Source organism: Salvelinus fontinalis, chromosome 25, assembly GCF_029448725.1.
Source record: "Salvelinus fontinalis isolate EN_2023a chromosome 25, ASM2944872v1, whole genome shotgun sequence".
Lineage (NCBI taxonomy): Eukaryota > Metazoa > Chordata > Actinopteri > Salmoniformes > Salmonidae > Salvelinus > Salvelinus fontinalis.
Window position 1 is genome coordinate 21,471,567 of NC_074689.1, and position 26,768 is coordinate 21,498,334.

At 43.9% G+C, this 26,768-nt stretch overlaps 2 protein-coding genes across 9 annotated transcripts in view; one reads left to right on the forward strand and one right to left on the reverse strand.

The window, feature by feature from the left end:
* Positions 1-222: 222 nt before the first annotated feature.
* On the reverse strand, positions 223-16,756 carry pign (phosphatidylinositol glycan anchor biosynthesis, class N). The gene is made up of 29 exons (XM_055881607.1): positions 16,206-16,756; positions 15,730-15,991; positions 15,504-15,625; positions 14,993-15,091; positions 14,690-14,796; positions 14,456-14,580; positions 13,998-14,128; positions 13,801-13,920; positions 13,543-13,583; positions 13,348-13,407; positions 12,992-13,084; positions 12,835-12,890; positions 12,635-12,713; positions 12,270-12,452; positions 11,367-11,506; positions 11,092-11,191; positions 10,899-10,991; positions 10,538-10,629; positions 10,331-10,436; positions 10,154-10,262; positions 9,945-10,047; positions 9,747-9,849; positions 9,283-9,369; positions 8,958-9,013; positions 8,651-8,726; positions 7,316-7,389; positions 7,110-7,152; positions 4,749-4,801; positions 223-2,555 (listed from the first exon to the last, which is right to left on the reverse strand). The coding sequence occupies exons 2-29, from the start codon at positions 15,954-15,956 to the stop codon at positions 2,432-2,434; spliced, it is 2,802 nt and encodes a 933-aa protein (XP_055737582.1). The 5' UTR covers positions 15,957-15,991; positions 16,206-16,756; the 3' UTR covers positions 223-2,431.
* A 125-nt stretch (positions 16,757-16,881) lies between these two features.
* The window catches only part of relch (RAB11 binding and LisH domain, coiled-coil and HEAT repeat containing), a 52,292-nt gene continuing 42,405 nt past the window's right edge, over positions 16,882-26,768 (forward strand). For 6 of the 8 annotated variants that reach the window (XM_055881597.1, XM_055881599.1, XM_055881601.1 and 3 more), the window contains exons 1-2: positions 16,883-17,469; positions 25,265-25,354. In XM_055881597.1, the coding sequence (XP_055737572.1) occupies positions 17,007-17,469; positions 25,265-25,354 (553 nt within the window). In that variant the 5' untranslated portion in view covers positions 16,883-17,006. Of the gene's footprint in view, positions 17,470-25,264; positions 25,355-26,768 lie in introns of all 8 variants that reach the window. The other 2 variants (XM_055881598.1, XM_055881605.1) reach the window with 2 other exon arrangements.

Consider the following 26,768-nt stretch of genomic DNA (forward strand, 5'->3'; position numbering starts at 1 on the left):
ATTCCGGCTGTTCTGGGGGCAAAGGGGGTCCGATCCGGTACTAGATGGGTGTACCTAATAAACTGGCTGTTGAGTGTAGTAGTGCCAAAGAAGATAAGATCATGTACAAACATTCTTGGAGGAAACAGAAGTTAAATGAAAGATGTCTATTGGTGATGATGGTGTTAAAATAGGTCTTGCCTCTGGATGAATGTACAGTAGAAACACTACAGGACAACGCACTGGCAGTAAATTAACATTTTAATACACCACGCATATCCACCAGGTAATACATCATATAGTATCAGTTGAAAAAAATAGATGTAATACAATATTAATATGATAGATAACCCCGTAGAATATAAAACTATTTACCACACATCGAAGTAGGAAACGACTCAATAACACATTAGTAACACACAAATACATCCCTTATCAACTATTAAGTTAGTTAGGCTACTCTTGAGTATGGTCCTTTGTAGCTCAGTTGGTAGAGCATGGCGTTAAACACCAGGGTAGTGGGTTTGATTCCTGGGACCACCCATATGTAAAATGTATGCTCGCATGACTAAGTCGCTTTGGATAAAACCGTCTGCTAAATGGCATATTATTATTATTACTCTTGTTCCATTACTTAATGGCTTCATTTAAATTATACATAACAATGCTTTTGTTTTTGGTGAACAGTAGTTGAAAATACTGTTGTCAATATCATATATAGATCATTCAAATATTCAAGTATAACTTGTCCTATACCTAGACTTAAAGGGTAGAAAGAAGAAGTTTTTACTCAACAAAGTGACAACACAGTGTAGTCAAAAACTTAGTTGTAGTCACGATCTGGTTAACTATAACTTCCAAAATAGTTCTGTTTTGAGGTTTTTAAATATGTATTAACTTATTTTCGGATAACTTCGGAACTACCCACAATGCACAATTGCCACCGTCATTAATTAAGAGACCGAGTGTTGGCGGTGGTGAGCTAGAATCCAACATTCACGAGGAAGTGTGATGTAAACCAGCTATCATATTACACATGGGGCATTCTGCACCTTCAGAATGTGACTTGCTTCAAATCATCCCTGCCTACTCTAATTGTTTAGTACCTCGTCTGTCTTTCGTTTGATTTTCATCCTCATTTGTTTTGTCCACTTTTTGGCCTACCGGAGTTTTGTAACTTTTGTAACCTTGGCTTAGTGCTAGCTCACTGACATCTGAGTTTGGACTGTGCTGTTATGTGATCATTTCCACCTGCCTGGAGCCTTCCTCTGATCGCCGGCATGTTGACTGTTCCCCTCGACACCTGTCGCCATGGAGTCTTGCCTCTGAAATCTATCTACTTTAGATTTCCCCTACTTATATCGCTATTGGATTCACTGATTCTCCGTCTGAAGTGCCTCTCTACCCTGACTCTCGCTTAGTAACTCAGCCACTCTTATCATGAGATGGTAAAGTATTTGCTTGTAAGTTGGCTGAAAACGAGTAGTCATGAATGCACACCGGGTCCTCTATGACATTGTCGTCCCCTCAAAAAAAACAAAAACATTTGTCAGACTTCAGAATTCTGATCTGATCAGTTTTATGTACCGTTAAAAAAGTAAAATTAATAGCCTGGGAGTTTCTAGGCTTGAATCACTGAAAACAGAAAGGGGATTATTAGAGACAGGCTTCTATTTGAGCCAGGTGTCTTTCACAGCTTTTCCTCATTTGCATAGTTATTGGTTTAATTCCAGCAATCACTTCCAGCATTTTAATCAATGTCTTAATTTCCTGCACAAATGTGTTATCATTTACATTGTCACGTTTCTTTTGTCTTAGTATGCCTATATTTCCTCCCCCATAGATCCTTGCCAGAATACATACAATTATTCTCCTCTTTGACTGTGTATTTTCAGCAGTTCTTACTTTCGCCAACTCCCGAAGTTGTTGACTTTTTGTGGTTGCCAGTTAGCTAACAGTTCTCATCTTTTCGCAGCCAATGGCTACCAGTTTATTACTGGTGATAACAATATATGATTGACATAATTTTTGAGTCCTTACTGAATTTGTGAAATTTAACAAATCAAACATTAAACCTTGTAAACAATTAATGGCAATTCATGGTAACCTCGTAAACAGCGTTTATTTGAAACAGGTGTTAAATTTGCTGAAATGTGTGCTTTTACTCGGCTATTCAAAAGGGAAAGGCTGCTATTTGAGACTGCGTTTAATTTAACTTTTACGGGAATAACTCTATATGTTACATGTGGTTATGTTTTTGCTACCTTGACTTTGATAAGCCACAGTTTTAATGTAGACCTCTACAATAAAACAATTCCAGTGCACATCAAAAGTTAGTCCTACGGCATCTTGCTTTGCATAATTGTGCACTTCAGGTAAATCTAATCGTGAATGTTAATAAATAGGCATGATTAAAAACACACACACACACACACAGAGTGAGAGATAGTGTTCAGGGGAAGTGCATCTTGCGTGTCCTCAACAGAGAGACTCTCCTGGAGGTGAGAATGTGGGTCATCAGACTGAGCAGCATCAGGAAGATGGTCATGGACATCACAATCACATAGTGGCTGATACTGGAAACAGAGAGATATATATATATATATATGGTAAGTGTGTGTGTGTGGTTGCTGGTGGGCCAAGATATAGGCTTGCTGTAATGGCTGAAATGGAATAAATGGAAAGGTATCAAACACATTTCCATTCATTATGGGGCGGCAGCGTAGCCTAGTGGTTAGAGTGTTGGACTAGTAACCGACACGTTGCAAGATCGAATCCCCGAGCTGACAAGGTACAAATCTGTCGTTCTGCCCCTGAACAAGGCAGTTCCTAGGCCGTCATTGAAAATAAGAATTTGTTCTTAACTGACTTGCCTAGTTAAATAAAGGTAAAATTTTAAAATTACATTGAGCCTGTACTTCTATATCTCCGCCCACCAGCCTCCTCTGACAGCATGGGCTAATTTAAGCAATAAGGCCCGAGGGTGTGTGGTACAGTGCATTCGGAAAGTATTCAGACCCCTTGACTTTTTCCACATTGTTACAGCCTTTTCTAAAATGAATGAATTTAAAAAATACTCATCAATCTACACACAATACCCTATAATGACAAAGCAAAAGCAGGTTTTCAGAAATACCTTATTTACAGCTCAGGTGCGTCCTGTTTCCATTGATCATCCTTGAGATGTTTCTACAACTTGATTGTAGTCCACCTGTGCTACATTCAATTGATTGGACATGATTTGGAAAGGCACACACCTGTCTATATTAGGTCCCGCAGTTGACCGTGCATTCGGAGCAAAAACCAAGCCATGAGAACAAAGGAATTGTCCGTAGAGCTCTGACAGCATTGTGTCGAGGTGCAGAACTGGGGAAGGGTACCAACACATTTCTGCAGCATTGAAGGTCCCCAACAACACAGTGGCCTCCGTCATTCTTAAATGCAAGAAGTTTGAAATCACCAAGACTCCCTAGAGCTGGCCATCCGGCCAAACTGAGCAAACATGGGAGAAGGGCCTTGGTCAGGGAGGTGACCAAGAACCCGATGGTTGCTCCAGAGTTCCTCTGTGGAGATGGGAGAACCTTCCAGAAGGACAACCATCTCTGCAACACTCCACCAATCAGGCCTTTATCGTAGAGTGGCCAGAGGGAAGCTACTCTTCAGTAAAAGGCACATGACAGCCTGCTTTGAGTTTGCCAAAAGGCACTTAAAGGACTCTGACCATGAGAAACAAGATTCTCTGGTCTGATGAAACCAAGATTGACCTCTTTGGCCTGAATGCCAAGTGTCACGTCTGGAGGAATCCTGACACCATCCCTACGGTGAAGCATGGTGGTGGCAGCATCATGCTGTAGGGATGTTTTTCAGCGGCAGGGACTGGGAGACTAGACAGGATCGAGGGAAAGATGAACAGAGCAAAGTATAGAAAGAACCTTGATGAAAACCTGCTCCAGAGCGCTCAGGACCTCAGACTGGGCTGAAGGTTCACCTTCCAACAAGGCAACGACCCTAAGCACACAGCCAAGACAACGCAGAAGTGGCTTCGGGACAAGTCTCTGAATGTCTTTGAGTGGCCCAGCCAGAGTCCGGATTTGAACCCGATCAAACATCTCTGGAGAGACCTGATAAAAGCTGTGCAGAGATGCTCCCCATTCAATCTGACAGAGCTTGAAAGGATCTGCAGAGAAGAATGAGAGAAACTCCCCAAAAACAGGTGTGCCAAGCTTGTAGTCATACCGAAGAAAACCCGAGGCTGTAATCGCTGCCAAAGGTGCTTCAACAAAGGACTGAGTAAAGGGTCTGAAAGGTTATGTAAATGTGAGTTGTTTATTAAAGTTGTTTATTTTTAATACATCTAAAAACCTGTTTTTGCTTTGTCATTATGGTGTATTGTGTGTAGAAAATAACGATTTAATACATTTTAGAATAAGGCTGTAACATAACAAAAAAAAATGGGTTTAAAATTCAATGGGTTTGAATACTTTCCGAATGCACTGTATTTGGTGAATATACCACGGCTAAGGGCTGTTTTTAAGCACAACTCAACACGGAGTTCCTGGAGACAGCCTTTAGACGTGGTATATTGGCTATATACCACAAACCCCCCAGTGCCTTATAGCTATTATAAACTGGTTACCAATGTAATTAGAGCAGTAAAAATAAATGTTTTGTCATACCCATGGTATATGGTCTGATATACCACGGCTAAATGAGCTCATTTATAAATAAGCCATAAGACATGCAAAACCTATCTCTCTGCTGGGTCCTACCTGGTGCCAATGTCCAGCCAGCTCCCATAGTCCTGCACTAGGAAGAAGAAATGCTGGAGAAAGCGGAGGAAAGAGGGATGGAGAGAGAGGAGAACGAGGTAGTGATAGAAATAGTGTGGGAGAATATGGTGACATTTCCACAGCTTACCAGAGGCTACCATATTGCTAATAGCTGTCCCATTTCTTACCAGATGCTACCATAATGCTAATAGCTGTCTCATTCCTTACCAGAGGCTACCATATTGCTAATAGCTGTCTCATTCCTTACCAGATGCTACCATATTGCTAATATCTGTTCCTTCCTTACCAGAGGCTACCATATTGCTAATATCTGTTCCTTCCTTACCAGATGCTACCATATTGCTAATAGCTGTCTCATTCCTTACCAGAGGCTACCATATTGCTAATATCTGTTCCTTCCTTACCAGATGCTACCATATTGCTAATAGCTGTCTCATTCCTTACCAGAGGCTACCATACTGATAATAGCTGTCTCATTACTTACCAGAGGCTACCATGTTGCTAATAGCTGTCTCATTCCTTACCAGATGCTACCATATTGCTAATAGCTATCTCATTCCTTACCAGAGGCTACCATGTTGCTAATAGCTGTCTCATTCCTTACCAGATGCTACCATATTGCTAATATCTGCTCCTTCCTTACCAGAGGCTACCATATTGCTAATATCTGTTCCTTCCTTACCAGATGCTACCATATTGCTAATAGCTGTCTCATTCCTTACCAGAGGCTACCATATTGCTAATATCTGTTCCTTCCTTACCAGAGGCTACCATGTTGCTAATAGCTGTCTCATTCCTTACCAGAGGCTACCATATTGCTAATAGCTATCTCATTCCTTACCAGAGGCTACCATGTTGCTAATAGCTGTCTCATTCCTTACCAGAGGCTACCATATTGCTAATAGCTGTCTCATTCCTTACCAGATGCTACCATATTGCTAATAGCTGTCTCATTCCTTACCAGATGCTACCATAATGCTAATAGCTGTCTCATTCCTTACCAGATGCTACAATATTGCTAATAGCTGTCTCATTCCTTACCAGATGCTACCATATTGCCAATAGCTGTCTCATTTCTTACCAGATGCTACCATATTGCTAATAGCTGTCTCATTCCTTACCAGATGCTACCATATTGCCAATATCTGTCTCATTCCTTACCAGAGGCTACCATATTGCTAACAGCTGTCTCATTCCTTACCAGAGGCTACCATATTGCTAACAGCTGTCTCATTCCTTACCAGAGGCTACCATATTGCTAATAGCTGTCTCATTCCTTACCAGAGGCTACCATATTGCTAATATCTGTTCCTTCCTTACCAGATGCTACCATATTGCTAATAGCTGTCTCATTCCTTACCAGAGGCTACCATACTGATAATAGCTGTCTCATTCCTTACCAGATGCTACCATATTGCTAATAGCTGTCTCATTCCTTACCAGAGGCTACCATATTGCTAATAGCTGTCTCATTCCTTACCAGATGCTACCATATTGCTAATAGCTGTCTCATTCCTTACCAGAGGCTACCATATTGCTAACAGCTGCCTCATTCCTTACCATATTGCTAACAGCTGCCTCATTCCTTACCATATTGCTAATATCTGTCTCATTACTTACCAGAGGCTACCATATTGCTAATAGCGGTCTCATTCCTTACCAGAGGCTACCATACTGATAATAGCTGTCTCATTCCTTACCAGAGGCTACCATATTGCTAATAGCTGTCTCATTCCTTACGAGAGGCTACCATATTGCTAATAGCTGTCTCATTCCTTACCAGATGCTACCATATTGCTAATAGCTGTCTCATTCCTTACCAGAGGCTACCATCTTGCTAATAGCTGTCTCATTCCTTACCAGAGGCTACCATCTTGCTAATAGCTGTCTCATTCCTTACCAGATGCTACCATATTGCTAATAGCTGTCTCATTCCTTACCAGATGCTACCATATTGCTAATAGCTGTCTCATTCCTTACCAGAGGCTACCATATTGCTAACAGCTGCCTCATTCCTTACCAGATGCTACCATACTGATGATAGCTGTCTCATTCCTTACCAGATGCTACCATATTGCTAATAGCTGTCTCATTCCTTACCAGAGGCTATCATATTGCTAATAGCTGTCTCATTCCTTACCAGAGGCTACCATATTGCTAATAGCTGTCTCATTCCTTACCAGAGGCTACCATATTGCTAATATCTGTCTCATTCCTTACCAGAGGCTACCATATTGCTAATAGCTGTCTCATTCCTTACCAGAGGCTACCATATTGCTAATAGCTGTCTCATTCCTTACCAGATGCTACCATATTGCTAACAGCTGTCTCATTCCTTACCAGAGCCATCAGGTCAGAAATCACCAGGACGATGAGGAACAGACTGGAAACAAAAGAGAAATTATTAATTCAATAATATAAATTATTAATTCAATAAATAAATGAATTCTTAATTCAATAAATGACCTCATGAGCTAATTTCTCAAAATACTGTATGTCTGTATGTGTACTTGATTTTCACATGATGGAACCAAGCTAACTGTTACCTTCTGGAGGAAAGTTGTGTAGAGACCTGGATGGTTTCAAACGTACACATAACGATGATGAATGGGATTATCACCTGTAACAACAACAGTCTCATCTTCACTCTTTTAGGCACTGGACTCCATTGTAAAAGTGTGGGGAGGTTACAACACATTGTGGATTATTTGCAAAGTTCTGATCAGTTTTGTTGATGATATCTGTATTTTTGCTCTGTCAATGTCACTCAGTGTGTTGAGTGAGAGACTACAAGACAATGCTACAATCCATAGAGGCATATTGTGTATGCAGACCGATATGTAGACCTGAACGAATGTAACCCACACCTGTTGTTAGAATAGTCATGGTTAACCACAATCTCGTTGGCACCATTATAAGTAGAGCATTGTTTTCGTTTAACATACACTACCGTTCAAAAGTTTGAGGTCACTTAAAGGTCCTTGTTTTTGAAAGAAAAACATTTTTTGTCCATTAAAATAACATCACATTGATCAGAAATATAGTGTAGACATTGCTAATGTTGTAAATGACTGTTGTAGCTAGAAACTGCAGATTTTTTTATGGAATATCTACATAGGCATACAGAGGCCCATTTTCAGCAACTATCACTCCTGTGTTCCAATGGCACTGTGTTAGCCAGTTAGCCATTTTAAAAGGCTAATTGATCATTAGAAAACCCTTTTGTAATTATGTTCGCACAGCTGAAAACTGTTGTTCTGATTTTAAAGAAGCAATAAAACTGGCCTTCTTTAGACTAGTTGTGTATCTGGAGCATCAGCATTTGTGGATTCGATTACAGGCTCAAAATGGCCAGAAACAAATAATTTTCTTCTGAAACTTGTCAGTCTATTCTTGTTCTGAGAAATGAAGGCGATTCCATGCGAGAAATTGCCAAGAAACTGAAGATATCATACAACGCTGTGTACTACTCCCTTCACAGAACAGCGCAAACTGGCTCTAACCAGAATAGAAAGAGGAGTGGGAGGCCTCGGTGCACAACTGAGCAAGACGACAAGTACATTAGAGTGTCTAGTTTGAGAAACAGATGCCTCACATGTTCTCAATTAGCAGCTTCATTAAATAGTACCCGCAAAATACCAGTCTCAACGTCAACATTGAAGAGGCGACTCCGGGATGCTGGCCTTCTAGGCAGAGTTGCTCTGTCCAGTGTCTGTGTTCTTTTGCCAATCTTAATCTTTTATTTTTATTGGCCAGTCTGGGATATGGCTTTTTCTTTGCAACTCTGCCTAGAAGGCCAACATCCCGGAGTAACCACAGTAGTGTACTTTCATATGGTATGACATTGTAGTGCGTGTGTGTCTGTGTGTGGGGTGTGGTACCTTCCACATCATCAGGCCTCCCATGATAAAGGGGTTGAAGACGGTGAGGAAGCAGTACACTGAGGCTGGATCAAAACTACAGAGAGAGAGTAGGAGGGAGGGAGGGGAGAGAAGGAGAGTAGAGAGAGCGAGAGAAGGGGGGGCAAGAACAAAGAGGCATAGTAGAGTCGAGAAAAAGCGAACCCAGAGAAAGACAAGAGGGGTTTCAGAGGTCAGATAGTGAAATATTGTAAATGTGAAAACCAACCTAATGCACTCATAAATAAACCCATATTGGTTCAGAGCCCCAGTCTCCACCATACAATACCTGTTAATGGATGCTATGTTCCCAGTACCAAAGAAGGCTGTAATTATGAAGAAAACCTGACAGCCTAATGTCAAGGAACCAGACAGTGGTTTTACAGAATAGCCAGTAGTTTAGAGAGAGACGGTCAAAATGCTATTCGTTTGCATAAGGTCAAGATTGATGTTAGGGTTTGTGCTTAAAAACCAATGTAACCAGATAACACTGTTCTTCTTCTTTAGCCAACTCAGACAGCAACTACATCAGATAGGGACAACTATCACTTGGGTTAAACTAGCGCCGCCTATAGGTCATTAACAGTCAGCAGCGTCACCAAGGAAAAGGATACAAAGAAGTAGGATCTTCTGATGTCATCCAGCTTTAGTTGTCTGATCTTGGTGATGTCAATGTTTTCAGAGAAGTCAAGCGTGGACAGCTGAAAAGCAATGACACATGTATTTCATAATAAAGCCACAATGACTTGATACAGTGTAACACTGCATCGTATAATGCTATACCAGATATTCTACACCAATAAGGTTGTCTTCTGTGCTCAGAGGATTAACCATGGCATTGTGCCAAGTGAAGGGACTAACAGTGGTTACCTTGTTTACCAGGAAGTAGCTGTATTAGTCGGGGGTGATTAACATAAGACTGGTCCTTGACACAGTGTCAGTGCATAGATTTACATGGCTCCAGTCATTTAGCAGTCACTCTTATCCAGATCAACATGCATTAGGAACATTCAACTAAAGTAGATTGCAAGTAAAACCATTCATCAATAGAAAACAGTAACGGCGTAAAGGTTTATACCTCCTGTCTCCCAGAGATACCTTGAGAGAGCATGGCTTCCTGTTCTATGTTGATCCACACAAACATCAGCCAGGACAAGACTGGGGGGAACAGAGCCTCAGACCTGACACACACACGCACAATTAGTACAGGTACGATACCAGCTAATCACTGCAGTGTAAGCTTACACTTGTTGAGCATTGCCGGACTATCTCTTACCCAGTACTCAGTAGTAGGTAGGTGGCTGTGAGGGAGAGGAAGATACTGAGCAGACGATGGAACAGACGAGTAGAACTCAACAAAGGAACAAACAGAGAGGAACCTGGGAGAGAGAGATGCCAGTTATCTTTATAAGCCTGGTTTTGATGATCATACAGATATTTCAAAGACTTTTATCATAAAGAGAGAGAGAGAGAGTTGGTGCCCACCCAGTGTAGTCCAACTGATGATCTGGTTGAGGAGAGGCAGACCCTGTTTCAGCTGCAGACTGGAGTGAGTGCTGGTGGGCACATAGGCACACACTGCTACATGGAGCATCTATACACATAGGAACAATACTGATTAACACACACGCACGTGCACCCACGCACACACACATTCCTTACCTGGAAGATTAAGAGGTAGCGGTCAGTCAGGTGTAGTGTAGTCCGTTTCCGTGCCGACCAGAGGTAAAAGGTGGAAATGAACAGGGAGAGTGCACCTGCACAGGTACTACAGAGAGAGGAAAGAAAGAGAGAAAGTAATATAACGCTATTTTTCTTTTTAAAGAGGGCTAAGAAGCATTGCTGTAATGTTGTAGGGAGGTTACTTACACCATGTGAATGTTGGGTTCTCTCCCAACAACTGGCATCATGGGAAATGTGGCCAGAAACAAACAACACAGGACCCAGCTCACTGACCTAAACTACAGACAGACAGAGAGGACAAAGAGAGAGAGAGAGACAGGACAAAGAGAGAGAGGACAAAGAGAGATAGGATAGAGGGAGATATATTTAGAGTGAGAGGGAGAGATATTTCGAGTGAGAGAGAAAGATGTATTAAACACATATTTTACAAGTGCTTTGTGCTCCTGACATATTGATTGCCATCCAGTCCTTTCAGATTTGTGCACCTCAAAGGGGAAGGAGCTAGAGACCAGACTAGTAAAGAACTACAAGCCACTCCTTGTCTTACCTTGGCCTTGCTGTAGAGGCCAGAGAGGAGGGGCCAGAGAGAGAGAACAGCCAGGCCTACAGTCAACATGGCCCGATGGAAGAAACTCACCACCTGGGGGAGACAGACACTGTAGCAACTTTTTCCAAGTAGAAATGCAGATTATATTTTATTGAGCCATTAGTGAAATAGTGACCGTATGATGACTGCTTACCAGAAGTTCAATCCCAAATGTGACCAGGGCAAAGTAGCCAAAGCATTTACCCAGTGGTAGCGAACTGTACGAACGAACCAGGTCGGTTAGAGTTCCAAACCTGAAACACACACACACACGTATGGTTGATATCATCAAAATAAACACTTTGCGATCATGACAAATGTAGTGGCATAGAATAAGTAAAATACCTCCCTTTCATCCATTCAACTCATCAAATCACTTCAAACCGTGAGTGTGTGTGTGTATATATGTATGTATGTGTGTGTACTCACTCTTTGAGGACAGAGTACCAGACAGGGACAGGCAGTAGACAGTAGATGTAGTAGGTTACTGGACTTCTCTGGATTATCAGGAACATTCCAATCAGCAGCGTTGCTCCCACACCCATCCACCACAGGGTTTTACCAGACACCTTCAACACACACACAGGGTTTTACCAGACACCTTCAACACACACACACAGGGTTTTACCAGACACCTTCAACACACACACACAGGGGTTTTACCAGACACCTTCAACACACACACACAGGGTTTTACCAGAAACCTTCAACACACACACACAGGGTTTTACCAGACACCTTCAACACACACACACAGGGTTTTACCAGAAACCTTCAACACACACACACAGGGTTTTACCAGACACCTTCAACACACACACAGGGTTTTACCAGACACCTTCAACACACACACAGGGTTTTACCAGAAACCTTCAACACACACACACAGGGTTTTACCAGAAACCTTCAACACACACACAGGGTTTTACCAGAAACCTTCAACACACACACACAGGGTTTTACCAGACACCTTCAACACACACACAGGATTTTACCAGACATCTTCAACACACACACAGGGTTTTACCAGACACCTTCAACACACACACACAGGGTTTTACCAGACACCTTCAACACACACACACACACAGGGTTTTACCAGACACCTTCAACACACACACACAGGGTTTTACCAGACACCTTCAACACACACACACACAGGGTTTTACCAGACACCTTCAACACACACACAGGGTTTTACCAGACACCTTCAACACACACACAGGTTGTGAACACATCGCTTCAGTATCGGCAGAATGATATAGGAGGTGAGGTGTGTGTGCCTGCCTTCATGTGTGCATCCATGTACTGTGTGTGTGAGTGTTTGATCACCTGGTCAGTGGGTGTGGGTGGTCTCCTGAGACTGGCGTGTGTCTTCAGTATAACAAGAACCACATAGGAGGTCCAGCCTGTGAAGCCCAGCACAACACTACAGCCCAGAAAGAACCGGTCATAGGTGTGGTAGTAGGACAGACCCTCCAACGCATGGTCCATCAGAGACCTGCACAGAGAGATCTGAGAGAGCGGGTGGGTGGTGGGTGGTGGGGGGGGGGTAAGAACATTCCGTATATTAGCAGCTAGTGTCTGTCAGTCATCATGACCAACGTAACCCAAGAAAAAACATAGGCTTTAGCTCAGTGGGCCAACACGGTCTTCAGTTGTACAGATAACTGGGGTTTGATACCCAGTGTACTTACAGCTTCTTCATATTCCTCTAGCTGGATCAGAACCCTGGCCTTGTTGATAAACTCTGCCTGGCGTGACTCTGTCAGCAACCTGAGGGACAGACAGACAGACCGGAGGACACACACAACTGGTCATGTCACTCTCTTTATACGAGTTGAACTAGAGAATGACCATAATATGTAGTAGTTCTATCTCTACGGTTGGTACTTACTGGTATGGAGTGAAGAGTAAGGATAAAGTTGTTTCCTTTTTCTCAGCCATCTTCACCTGGACACAGAGGCGAATATTTGAACAAATACATGTGGTTATGTAATGAATAACATCATCATCATAACAACATTATTGTTATCCTCCATGTTATATTGCACCTTGAACTGTTCCAGTATCTGGATGGCGTTAGAGTACATACTCTCAGCTTTAAACTGGTCACTGTTGTTCAGGTACTGCAGTGGTAACACACCCTACACAACACAACACACTTTATCAACATAATAAACACACCATATACCCAATTCCCTATATCACACACACACTCAATATAGAGAAGGTATATTTGACATGAGATGATACCTTATCGTCTGCACATATATTGTATTTTGCATCTCAGAGCAGCTCTGTAACCACAGTGCAGATAGTGGTTACTGTATAACAGCTTTTCTGCTGATATGTCTCTTCATTATGTTATTCTAAAGATACTGACATGCTGTTATGTGGTGTTACTCACCACAGAGTTGAGAGGGATAGGCACTCCAATAAGAGATGACATCAGTGGTGCTATGTCTGCCTGTAACACACATCTAGCATTAGACTGGGAACAGATTACTGTTGTTTTTGGACTATCTTCAACACACAGAGGAAATACGTGGTTGTGACATCATCAGTCAGCGCCAGATGCTGTGAGGCTACATGGGTGTCTCACCTGATTGACATCAACCCTGCGGAGGCCCTCCAGCTGCCATTCTGACATAGAAACACCAACAGACACAACATCACACATTGTGTTATGTCAGCATTATGACCGTTTTATACAGGTAGAACAACTTAGGGTTGGAGTAAAGTGTTACAACAGAATTATACAATCTCTGACCTCCCTTTTCCCCCCATCTAGAAGAGTTGAAAGAGGAGAGGAGAGTAGGAGGACAGACACACACAGACCAATAGTACTGAGTTGTTGTACCTTGTAGGTATCCATCTGAGTACTTCTGGGGTTCAGTGACTCTCTGAGCAGTGTGAACCCCAGCTCCCCACACCAACAATGGGGTCAGGGTCTCAGAGGGGTGGCCTGCACCATGGGAGCCTGGAGACACAGAGCAATACATGATCTACTACTTCACTATCATGGTGACCACCTTTCTGAGCTAGCTGAAGTCCTACCCCAGTTGGTCATGCCGTGGTCAGAGGTGAACACATAGGCTGTTCTTCCATCGTTGTCAAAAAGGTCCTCGACCATGGAGACCAGCTCTTTCACCCCAGAGTCAACCAGACGTATGTTCTCTAGATATTCCCTTCGCACAAAGCACACAAAGGGGATTTTTAAGAGACAAAATCAAACAGGGTCATTAGTAGTCTAAATGAGTCTGTGTTTCCTGCCATCCATTGTGTAGACCCCACTATATGCACTAATTTAAATCTGCAGTCCTTCATTTAAAAGATATTAGAGAATAATGTATCTCGTTTGTACATGGCTATATGCACTAATAGAAGTCTGCAGTCCATTTAAAAGGTATTAGAGAATAATGTATTTCTTGTTTGTACATGGTTTCTGTATATTCTGTATATGCCTGTATATCTAGAAAGTGATATTTCTGGTCTGTACAGGGTTTCTATCTCACTGTGACATGGGCCTGTGGGCGTGTCCATTGGTGTCAATGCCCAGTAAATGGAGGAAGAAAACATTCTGATCCTTCTGTAGACTGGACATCAGACTGGAGTTCTCCCTGGCAGACTGGAGGAACGACTGGGAGAGAGGAGGTGGGGGAGAGAGGCAAATAGATAGTGTCTGTACCTTCATGCTGAGACAAACACACACATCCTAACACACACCCTGTTCTGATCACCATAAGTACCTTGACTTCATCAAAGACCCAGGTGTCCAGTCTGGAGGCGTCGGTGGAGGCAAAGTCCTCTCTCTCTGCTGGGTAGGTGTAGGTGTACACATGGTCCCCACTGGCACCTGCAGGAGAGGGGGGAAGAGGTGTAGATGGAGATGATGGTAAGAATGATAAAAAGAAAGTGAGAGGGTGGTCGAGAGAGAGAAAGAAAGAGAGGATTAGTTTATTTCTGATCCAATAAGTCACACACGTGCATGGTGGTGTATCTGTGTTTCTCCTGTATTTGAAAGGTTGTGTATTGTACATGTGTTTGTTAACCTTTGGCAAACATGGGCAGGATGTCAGGGCTGCCCCAACACCAGGTGTGTCTGCTCTCATTGAACACGGAGTCAAACTCCACTGGATTCTCCTTCCAGCCTACACACACAGAAAATATTATGAACGCAGCATATAACACTAGGGAAATTCCACAGTAACAGACTCAGATGTTTTACTTTAAAAGGGTATGTAAATCAAAAAACAATAATTGCAAAGTGAAACAAAACATAACTGTTCACAAGGACGAAATTGAACAATTACTTGTAACAATTTCCACAGAAAAAAACACATTTACTTGAAGAACAGTGCAGATACATACATTTTAAAGTGAAAAACCTGGGTCTCAGTGTCACTCTGTTACTGTAGAATTGCCCACTTCCATTAGTAACACGCACGAACACACACACACATGCCGGCACACACACACACATGCCGACACACACACACACACACACACACACACACACACACACACACACACACACGCCAGCACACACACACAGACACTGACCTTTAGCTACAGCGCTGACATCTTCGTAGAAGCCAGCGATCAAAGCAACGTGTCCAGGTCGAGACTCAGTGGGAACACGAGTGTGTGACACACCCCAACTCCCTGTTTTCTCCATCACACTCCTTCAGAACACACACACACACACTGTGAGAAATGCATACACACACACCACTCTGATTCCACACACACTTCCATACAGCCAGTTAATCTGAGAGAGCTCAGTTACCTTAAGTAAGGAGCCCTGGTGGATCCATTGGCATCAGGCTTATAGAGGCTATCTGCCCTGAGTCCATCTGCAACCACCAGCAGCAGGCGGGAGGCAGGGGGAGGCAGGGGGGACACCTGGGGGGCCATGCCGTGGACCAGGGGCGATGTGAAGTAGATGTCAAAGATGGAGATGAAGAAAATGACATGGACCAGAAGTCCAACCAGGAAGAACATTATCATCCTCATGATGAAGACTGGGGGCTGGGGAGACCCCAGAAGTTCTAGAGAGAGGGAGGAATGGATGGAGAGGAACAGAGAGAGCAGAAAATAGTTATTAGATATAGACATCAGATAATCTGTTGTGGCCATATGTTTCTGAGTCTGTAAGGTGCTACCGTCCATTCATACTCTAGCTATCGCATTCACTCACTAGAACACAAATGTGTCCCACATGTCAACAACATCAGACGTGCTAAACAAAATAAAAAATCTTACCTTTGAACACTTTCTTGTTTCAAACCGGTGGCAGACTGGTTACTTTGAATCTTGAATGAATGAGAGTTAAGTCATTCAAACACACACAAGACACACACCTGCCACTTTTTGCTGTCTAGCGACCCAACTTCACCCATCGTCAGACCCTAGTTTCAGGTGAACTAAATTAAGAAACACACTTATACAACCTTTAGTACAGTGTGTCAAGCTTATCTACCGGCACGACGGGCTTAAAAACCTTCTGTCTGTCTTTCTAAGCAGCTTATAAAATAAATCAGTCCACACTGGGACGTTACAGCGCCACTTCCTTGTTGTAAATATGACGTTCCAACTGAGCTACAGGAATGGTTCGTGGGTATTGTAGTTCCACTACTGGCATTTGATTTCGCAGTCGGCTACAGAAATGAAATAGGTCATAGTCGCTATTAGGGATTAACATGGTTATAACTATATAGCAATGGTCCGTCCATCCATCCATGCTTTATTTTAGTGATGAGAAAAGTATCACTTTCCGGCAAGGTTAGCTAGCTGTCAAACCGATGCTGTCAGCTGTCAAAGCTCCTGCCCTGCCCAGTTTCTCCCTAAAAACTCCCGTATCCAATCCAATCCCGCTATTACATGGAGAAGGCGGGTGTTGAAATTACATTCAACCAAACTCTACCCTGCATTCACCCCTTTTCATGTCGATCGAGGAAGGAAGGGTTCAGCCAGCTAGCCTTCTAGCTAGCCATCCGTCCAGGAAGACGGGTCCAATTCTAAGCTAGCTAGCTAGCTTGCTACTCAAATCTTTATAGTAGGAAAATGGCGGCGGGTAACGTCAACCCGTTTAATCTGAGTGATTCTGAAGATGAGGCAGATCAGAGAGCAGAGGACGATGTTCACATCGAAAAGAACTCTAGCGTTGGAACGCAAGGCCCCTCGTCCAACAACCCATTCTCTCCGCAAGCGGACGCCGAGCCCCCGGCCCTTTTAGTGTCCAGCACCCGGACCAGCCCCAGTGTGGAAGGCATCTCGGTATCGGTCGCAGCTGCCGCTATGACAGTTGCCTTGGCAGAGACCCGGGTATCGGTAGATGTGATCGCTGCTCAGCTAATACGGGATCATTACATCCTCACGGCCCTTGAGTTTCATACCGAACTGTTGGAATCAGGGAGGGAGCTTCCGCGGTTGCGTGATTATTTCTCCAACCCGGGCAACTTCGAGAGGCAAACCGGCACTCCGCCCGCTTGTAAAGACCAAGGACTGGGACCAGGGGGACCGCTAAGTAAGTAGCTAGCTAGCTATTAGCTAACCTTACTAGCTAACAACCCAATGCATTATAATATAACTAGCTGTGTGCGCTAGTTAGCTCCCTGACAGTATATTATTCAATGGAGAAACAATGCTGGTACACTAACGTTATAGCAGGTAGCCCACAGCTCGTACTGTGCTTGTCAGCCAACATTGGTCTGGTTAAACAGAGTAAACGACATTCGATACGACACCTGTCTTTCTCTCTAACTGGCTAACAGTGGAAACTTCACCGTGATCATGATTATTCACTAATCAAGGAGAATTAGCGCACCTACCTTTGTTACCTGCTGTGTGGTGAGTTTCTCCCTTAGCCTAGGTGCCAGCTGGCTTGGAACAGGTGCAACCAGAATAGTAGTGACCATGTATAGCTGGCGACCTGAAAAGGCCTATCAGACATTGATGTGCAAATGATGCCAGGCACCTTCTTTATAGTGTAGTAATTGAGATATTTGCATCATGATATCATGTAAGTTGCTGCTAAAGATGGCTATACATGGTGCTGTGCTGCTCCCACACTACCTAGGCCTGTCTCTCTAACTGCCTGTAGCTGTCTGTAGGCCTAGATGATGGACTTAGGCATCTTGATCATTGTTAGAACCATCATTACATTGGTATTACACAGTAGTACATGGTATTATGACTCCTCTCTCTGTTCATTCAGCATGACAATGGTAGAAGAGTTGGCTACAGTACATAATGCATCCACCTGGCCTACAGGTTGTAAATAATTATTCCTAGAAGTTTTTTTAATTACATTTTTTTATTTAACCTTTATTTAACTAGGCAAGTCAGTTAAGAACAAATTCTTATTTACAATACCGGTCAAACCCGGACGACGCTGGGCCAATTGTGCGCTGCCCTATGCGTAGATAGAGGTGTGTCTCCTTCTGTGGTATTTGTCCTCTTCCCTCTTCTACGGCATATATTTGAGACACACAACACAACACAAACAGTTTGCTGACAAATTGGTGCACCACCACAACTGCTACTGCAGCATCAAACCGCACATTCAACTGCCCCAAATCTTAAGGGCATTTCCATCACTAAACACAGGAATGCATGTGTATGCCTAGCCCAGATCTGTGTATTCTGTGTTCCATTGTTGCAGGTACAATCAAGTGGTATGGCCTAATTAGCAATTTTGCATCCTTTTCTACTGATAAAAGCTACGATAAGAACAGTGGCCTGAGCTGTGTAAACTACATTTCCATTTTGTGTGATGTGCCTCCCACTTTCCTTCCTACCTGATCTAATGCAACTGGATAGGTGAAAGCAGGGGTTCCATTACAAAGCCTTCACCAGCCCAGTCATGTGAGGTCAGTGATAAGGCTGTTTTGGGAGGGAGGAAGGATGCTTGTCATGATAGAAGTATTTACATTCATGTAGCCTAATAGCCTCTATCTATAGCTGCCATTGTTCAGCGCATGGCTAGGCCTAATAGCCTCTATCTATAGCTGCCATTGTTCAGCGCATGGCTAGGCCTAATAGCCTCTATCTATAGCTGCCATTGTTCAGCGCATGGCTAGGCCTAATAGCCTCTATCTATAGCTGCCATTGTTCAGCGCATGGCTAGGCCTAATAGCCTCTATCTATAGCTGCCATTGTTCAGCGCATGGCTAGGCCTAATAGCCTCTATCTATAGCTGCCATTGTTCAGCGCATGGCTAGGCCTAATAGCCTCTATCTATAGCTGCCATTGTTCAGCGCATGGCTAGGCCTAATAGCCTCTATCTATAGCTGCCATTGTTCAGCGCATGGCTAGGCCTAATAGCCTCTATCTATAGCTGCCATTGTTCAGCGCATGGCTAGGCCTAATTGCCTCTGTCTATAGCTGCCATTGTTCAGCGCATGGCTAGGCCTAATAGCCTCTGTCTATAGCTGCCATTGTTCAGCGCATGGCTAGGCCTAATAGCCTCTATCTATAGCTGCCATTGTTCAGCGCATGGCTAGGCCTAATAGCCTCTATCTATAGCTGCCATTGTTCAGCGCATGGCTAGGCCTAATAGCCTCTATCTATAGCTGCCATTGTTCAGCGCATGGCTAGGCCTAATAGCCTCTATCTATAGCTGCCATTGTTCAGCGCATGGCTGGGCCTAATTGCCTCTGTCTATAGCTGCCATTGTTCAGCGCATGGCTAGGCCTAATAGCCTCTATCTATAGCTGCCATTGTTCAGCGCATGGCTAGGCCTAATAGCCTCTATCTATAGCTGCCATTGTTCAGCGCATGGCTAGGCCTAATAGCCTCTATCTATAGCTGCCATTGTTCAGCGCATGGCTGGGCCTAATTGCCTCTGTCTGTCTGGCACCTCGTCGGTTGTTGAGGATCTTGAGGACTAAGGTATCCCAGGGGGAATTTCTCTTTACGAATGGGTGGGGGCTTTTGCAAAAGACCTGAGAACAGCAGTAGCATATGGTACTCCAGGCAGCCACACCCAGTGTTGCCCTATATGCAATTAGCAGAGAGGCACACATTTACATTTTTTTTTATCATGTAGATGATGTATGCTCTCCCCGCAGGAATACTCCCCACTAACTCTGCATTCGCTGCTGAAAACAATCCTAGGTGAAACACCACACGTCTATTATCTATGTCAACTTTTAGAACCGAGTAGGAGGAAGTTTCCCATAGAATTTTCCCCCGTTAGAATTTCACTCCACATTATTAAGGTTAGTATTTGGTGAGGGGTAAGCTGATCCTACATCTGATCTTAAGAACAGGATGATGAGGGACTCAGCCTGTCCTCTATTGTGTTAACTTCACTGATAAACAGGAAAATAGACGAGAGAGACGGGGACAGCTTGAGGGCCTGTCCCTAATCGAGACAATAGGCCTACAGCCCAGGGGGGGGGAGGGGGGGGGGGGGGGTTCTTTGCCACTTTCCCCCTCTGCTTGCTCTTTCCAGGTTTTGGTCAGGACTGTACACAAATACAATCACATTGATTTGATGGATTTGTTAATGAGGGGTTGAAGATCCAGTAGTAAAACTAAAGAAGAGGCAGTTGATGTTCTATCATTGTATATTAGAAGCTCAATTTGATGCCACATCATTTAAAACTGACAGGTGTCATGCACCATGTCGGGAGCATATGGGAAATTATAGGAAAAGGTGTTGCATGGTCACTGGGTAAAGAAGCTGTCTCATACAGGTCTAGGCATCATAACGGTCACTTGTTGCTATTAGCACTCCCATAATATTATGATCTGGCTAGCTTTCTGCTAATTTAACAGACTTGGCAGCTAGCATTCTGCTCTGGTCACCTGCAGCAGGCCTCTCGCTGCACAACTCAACACCATGGCCCACTGAGCTGAAGCCTAAGCATTAGACCTAATTCCAGGAGCTAATACAAGTCTTCAGGTTCTGAAGACTCAGGGGGTGGTTAGGCTATTCATCGAGCTAGAGTAGCTGGACACCACCACCCATTTACACAATGCTTCTCTCGCCCACTCTTTCTTTCTCTCTACCCAGCTCATTGTGTTCTCCTCTGTAGCTAGCTGATTAGCATGTTGCTACAGTCTGCTTGCTCAACTCTCAGCTCAATCAGAGACTAAGGTGTTAGCATTCATTTTATCTAGCCACTCTGTTCCTTGAAAGACTTAGCTTAGGGCTATCCTACTACCCTGCTCTCTTTGGCACTAGCAGGTACATGCAGTCAAGCACACACTTGCTCACACAGATCAAGAAGAACACACACCCTTAATCCGTTAGAAGAAATCACTCACTTAAACATACAGGCAGTAAGAAGAAAACACACAGACACAGATTTGCTGCAGGGTTTTGAGATGCTGATGAATCACACTGTGGGATGTTTGCCTCTGCTCAACCTGTTTCTGTTCTGGCCTGACTGTCTGAGCTCCTGCTCACCTCTACCTTGTGTGTGTGTGTGTGTGTGTGTGTGTGTGTGTGTGTGTGTGTGTGTGTGTGTGTGTGTGTGTGTGTGTGTGTGTGTGTGTGTGTGCGTGTGTGCGCATCCACATCTCAGTCTGTAGGCCTACACTGTCTGTGTACCTGATAATCCACGCTGTAGAATACATCTATTGTTATATTGCCTCTGTTTTGAGACTTTATTTGAACAGGGAGTCCCATTGAGACCAAAGTCTCTTTTGCAAGGGAGCTCTGCATACACACAATTTACAAAATACAATTTCTGTCACTGTTCTTCACCTCCCTGTCAGTGGGTATAGAGGTGAGGAGTCTCCTGTAGTCAGACAGCTGTTGGGCCAGCCAGGCCTAGAACCATACATGGAGCTTGAGAAGGCCTACACACACACACACACACACACACTCTGCCTTTTGATATGAGTGAACTGCAGAGAGGGAGGGAGGGATGGAGGACCGGCGCAGTGTACTTGGAACATCCCCTCTGGTTTGGTAAGGAGAGGAGGAGGGGTAGGCCTTAGGGAAGAATAGCTCAGCTTTTCAATACCATACAATCCTACTCACTACAGGGTAGTTCAGTCTTACTCTCAAAATGAATGGTCATCTCTCCTTTTGCTTTCGATATGCTATCTGGGTTGAGATGGGAGTGAATGGTAGGCTATACGGTTGGACAGGTATATGAGGTTACTAGAAGGATAGCTAGCCCTGTCACTCACTGAAACAAGAGTTATCACATTCTACAGTCGTGGCCAAAAGTTTTGAGAATGACACAAATATTAATTTTCACAAAGTCTGCTGCCTCAGTTTGTATGATGGCAATTTGCATATACTCCAGAATGCTATGAAGAGTGATCAGATGAATTGCAATTAATTGCAAAGTCCCACTTTGCCATGCAAATGAACTGAATCCCCCCAAATTTCCACTGCATTTCAGCCCTGCCACAAAAGGACCAGCTGACATCATGTCAGTGATTCTCTCGTTAACACAGGTGTACGTGTTGACGAGGACAAGGCTGGAGATCAACCTGTCATGCTGATTGAGTTCGAATAACAGACGGGAAGCTTCAAAAGGAGGGTGGTTCTTGGAATCATTGTTCTTGCTCTGTCAACCATGATTACCTGCAAGGAAACACGTGCCGTCATCATTGCTTTGCACAAAAAGGGCTTCACAGGCAAGGATATTGCTGCCAGTAAGATTGCACGTAAATCAACTATTTATCGGATCATCAAGAACTTCAAGGAGAGCGGTTCAATTGTTGTGAAGAAGGCTTCAGGGCGCCCAAGAAAGTCCAGTAAGCGCCAGGACCATCTCCTAAAGTTGATTCAGCTGCGGGATCGTGGCACCACCAGGACAGAGCTTGCTCAGGAATGGCAGCAGGCAGGTGTGAGTGCATCTGCACGCACAATGAGGCGAAGACTTTTGGAGGATGGCCTGGTGTCAAGAAGGGCAGCAAAGAAGCCACTTCTCTCCAGGAAAAACATCAGGGACAGACTGATATTCTGCAAAAGGTACAGGGATTGGACTGCTGAGGACTGGGGTAAAGTAATTTTCTCTGATGAATCCCCTTTCCGATTGTTTGAGGCATCCGGAAAAAAAGCTTGTCCGGAGAAGACAAGGTGAGCGCTACCATCAGTCCTGTGTCATGCCAACAGTAAAGCATCCTGAGACCATTCATGTGTGGGGTTGCTTCTCTGCCAAGGGAGTGAGCTCACTCACAATTTTGCCTAAGAACACAGCCATGAATAAAGAATGGTACCAACACATCCTCCGAGAGCAACTTCTCCCAACCATCCAGGAACAGTTTGGTGACGAACAATGCCTTTTCTAGCATGATGAAGCACCTTGCCATAAGGCAAAAGTGATAACTAAGTGGCTCGGGGAACAAAACATTGATATTTTGGGTCCATGGTCAGGAAACTACCCAGACCTTAATTCCATTGAGAACTTGTGGGCAATCCTCAAGAGGCGGGTGGACAAACAAATTCGGGAAAACTCCAAGCATTGATTATGCAAGAATGGGCTGCCATCAGTCAGGATGTGGCCCAGAAGTTAATTGACAGCATGCCAGGGCGGTTTGCAGAGGTCTTGAAAAAGAAGGGTCAACACTGCAAATATTGACTCTTTGCATCAACTTCATGTAATTGTCAATAAAAGCCTTTGACACTTATGAAATGCTTGTAATTGTACTTCAGCATTCCATAGTAACATCTGACAAAAATATCTAAAGACACCGAAGCAGCAAACTTTGTGAAAATTAATATTTGTGTCATTCTCAAAACTTTTGGCCATGACTGTAGATCTAGATCTACATTTGTATTGTTTAGGTATGTTTCTGAAACCATGATGATCTATTGCATAGAAAACTAACCGGTTTGGATGCTGAGTCTACCCCTATGTTCTCTCCTGTCTCCACATATAGTGTTTGGTTTATATTCTGTTCTGATTTCTCCCAAGCTGTTTATAGTCAAGGTGATGAGGTGAATACTGTAATAATCACTGGAGGCTCTGTTAATGAATAGGCTGTTTAGCATTGATTCTCGGGCCGATCAATTCTCGGGCCGACTCTTTTCTCTGTATATATCAGTGATGTCGCTCTTGCTGCGGGTGATTCTTTGATCCACCTCTACGCAGACGACACCATTCTGTATACATCTGGCCCTTCTTTGGACACTGTGTTAACTAACCTCCAAATGAGCCTCAACGCCATACAACACTCCTTCCGTGGCCTCCAACTGCTCTTAAATGCTAGTAAAACTAAATGCATGCTCTTCAACCGATCGCTGCCCGCACCCGCCCGTCCGACTACCATCACTACTCTGGACGGTTCTGACTTAGAATATGTGGACAACTATAAATACCTAGGTGTCTGGCTAGACTGTAAATTCTCCTTCCAGACTCACATTAAGCATCTCCAATCCAAAGTTAAATCTAGAATTGGCTTCCTATTCCGGAACAAAGCCTCCTTCACTCATCCTGCCAAACATACCCTCGTAAAACTGACTATCCTACCGATCCTTGACTTCGACGATGTCATTTACAAAATAGCCTCCAACGCTCTACTCAGCAAACTGGATGTAGTCTATCACAGTGCCATCCGTTTATTCACCAAAGCCGCATATACTACCCACCACTGCGACCTATATGCCCTCATTGGCTGGTACTCGCTATTTATTCTTCGCCAAACCCACTGGCTCCAGGTCATCTATAAGTCTTTGCTTGGTAAAGCTCCGCCTTATCTCAGCTCACTGGTCACCATAGCAATACCCACACGTAGCACGCGCTCCAGCAGGTATATTTCACTGGTCATCCCCAAAGTCAACACCTCTTTGGCCGCCTTCCTTCCAGTTCTCTGCTGCCAATGACTGGAACGAATTGTAAAAATCGAAAAGTTGGAGACTTATATCTCCCTCACAAACTTTAAGCGTCAGCTGTCATAACAGCTTACCGATCGCTGCAGCTGTACACAGCCCATCTGTAAATATCCCATCCAACCAACTACCTACCTCATCCCCATATTTTGTTTTTGTTCTTCTGCTCTTTTGCACACCAGTATTTCTACTTTCGCATCCTCATCTGCACATATATCACTCCAGTGTAAATTGCTAAATTGTAATTACTTCGCCACTATTGGCCTATTTATTGCCTTACCTCCTTACTTCATTTGCACACACTGTGTACAGATATTTCTATTGTGTTATTGACTGTATGTTTGTTTATTCCATGTGTAACTCTGTGTTGTTTGTGTTGCACTGCTTTGCTTTACCTTGGCCAGGTCGCAGTTGTAATTGAGAACTTGTTCTCAACTGGCCTACCTGGTTAAATAAAGGTGAGGTAAAATATAAATTGATTCATTGATTGATTTACCGCTCTCTGTGTCTCTCCCGTCAGACCGAGCGGGCAGCATCAGCACATTGGACTCTCTAGACTTCGCTCGTTACTCTGATGATGGGAACCGGGAGTCGGACGAGAGGGTGGCAGGTAAGACGAGGCGTACCTGTCATGTCCTGACCGGACAGAGGCTGAGAGATGGACATGCAGAAGAGAATCAGAGAAAAGGAGAGACGGACAACAGACAGAGAAGAGCAGGAGAAGAGAGAGACAGACAACAGACAGAGAAGAGCAGGGGAAGAGAGGGACAGACAACAGACAGAGAAGAGCAGGGGGAGGGAGAGACAGACAAAAGACAGAGAAGAGCAGGGGAAGAGAGGGTGAGACAGAGAAGAGCAGGGGAAGGGAGAGACAGACAAAAGACAGAGAAGAGCAGGGGAAGGGAGGGAGAGACAGAGAAGAGCAGGGGAAGGGAGGGAGAGACAGACAACAGACAGAGAAGAGCAGGGGAAGGGAGGGAGAGACAGAGAAGAGCAGGGGAAGGGAGGGAGAGACAGACAACAGACAGAGAAGAGCAGGGGAAGGGAGGGAGAGAGACAACAGACAGAGAAGAGCAGGGGAAGAGAGAGACAGACAAACAACAGACAGAGAAGAGCAGGGGAAGGGAGAGACAGGACCTCTTTTTATGATGTCATGGTGTAACTACAGCCCTGTATGATGTCACAGTGTAACTACAGCCTTGTATGATGTCACTGTAACTACAGCCTTGTTTGATGTCACAGTGTAACTACAGTCTTGTATGATGTCATAGTAGCATTTATGGCATCATTAGGCCACACCAGCCCTGTATACACGAGCCCTGTTCTCAACTGGCCTACCTGGTTAAATAAACTTCACTGATGATGACATCACTATGGTTCCATTCCAGATTTACCTACCCATTTCATGTTCCTCTTATTAAGCCATCCTGGTTTAAATAAAGCAGCAGATGTAATTGAGACAGTGTTATTTTCCCTCAAAGGACCTGTCAGTGTCACTGGATGTTGTGAAAATTCACACTTTTTAAAAAAGCTTTTCTCACAACACCCACCAGCTAATCTTCGCTGAATCCATTAAATATCAGAGAGGATGGACTGAATACATAAAAGATCAAAGAGGATGAACTGACCAAGATGACGAATACGTTAAAGATCAGAGAGGATGGACTGAGTACATTAAAGATCAGATCAGAGAGGATGAACTGACCTAGACAACGAATACGTTAAAGATCAGAGAGGATGGACTGAATACATTAAAGATCAAAGAGGATGAACTGACCAAGATGACGAATACGTTAAAGATCAGAGAGGATGGACTGAATACATTAAAGATCAAAGAGGATGAACTGACCAAGACGACGAATACGTTAAAGATCAGAGAGGATGGACTGAATACATTAAAGATCAAAGAGGATGAACTGACCAAGACGACGAATACGTTAAAGATCAGAGGGGATGAACTGGCCAAGACGAGTAGAGGACCAATGTATCCATCCAGGAGGGGCTATACTACACAGATCTTTCTG

Coding starts and splice junctions, on each gene's coding strand:
- pign (XM_055881607.1), bottom strand. CDS start 15,956: ATGAGGATGATAATGTTCTTCCTGGTTGGACTTCTGGTCCATGTCATT. Junction 13,408..13,542: donor GCAGGGTTGATGTCAATCAG/GTGAGACACCCA, acceptor TGTGTGTTACAG/GCAGACATAGCACCACTGAT. Junction 7,390..8,650: donor GAGGCCTGATGATGTGGAAG/GTACCACACCCC, acceptor TTGTTGTTACAG/GTGATAATCCCATTCATCAT.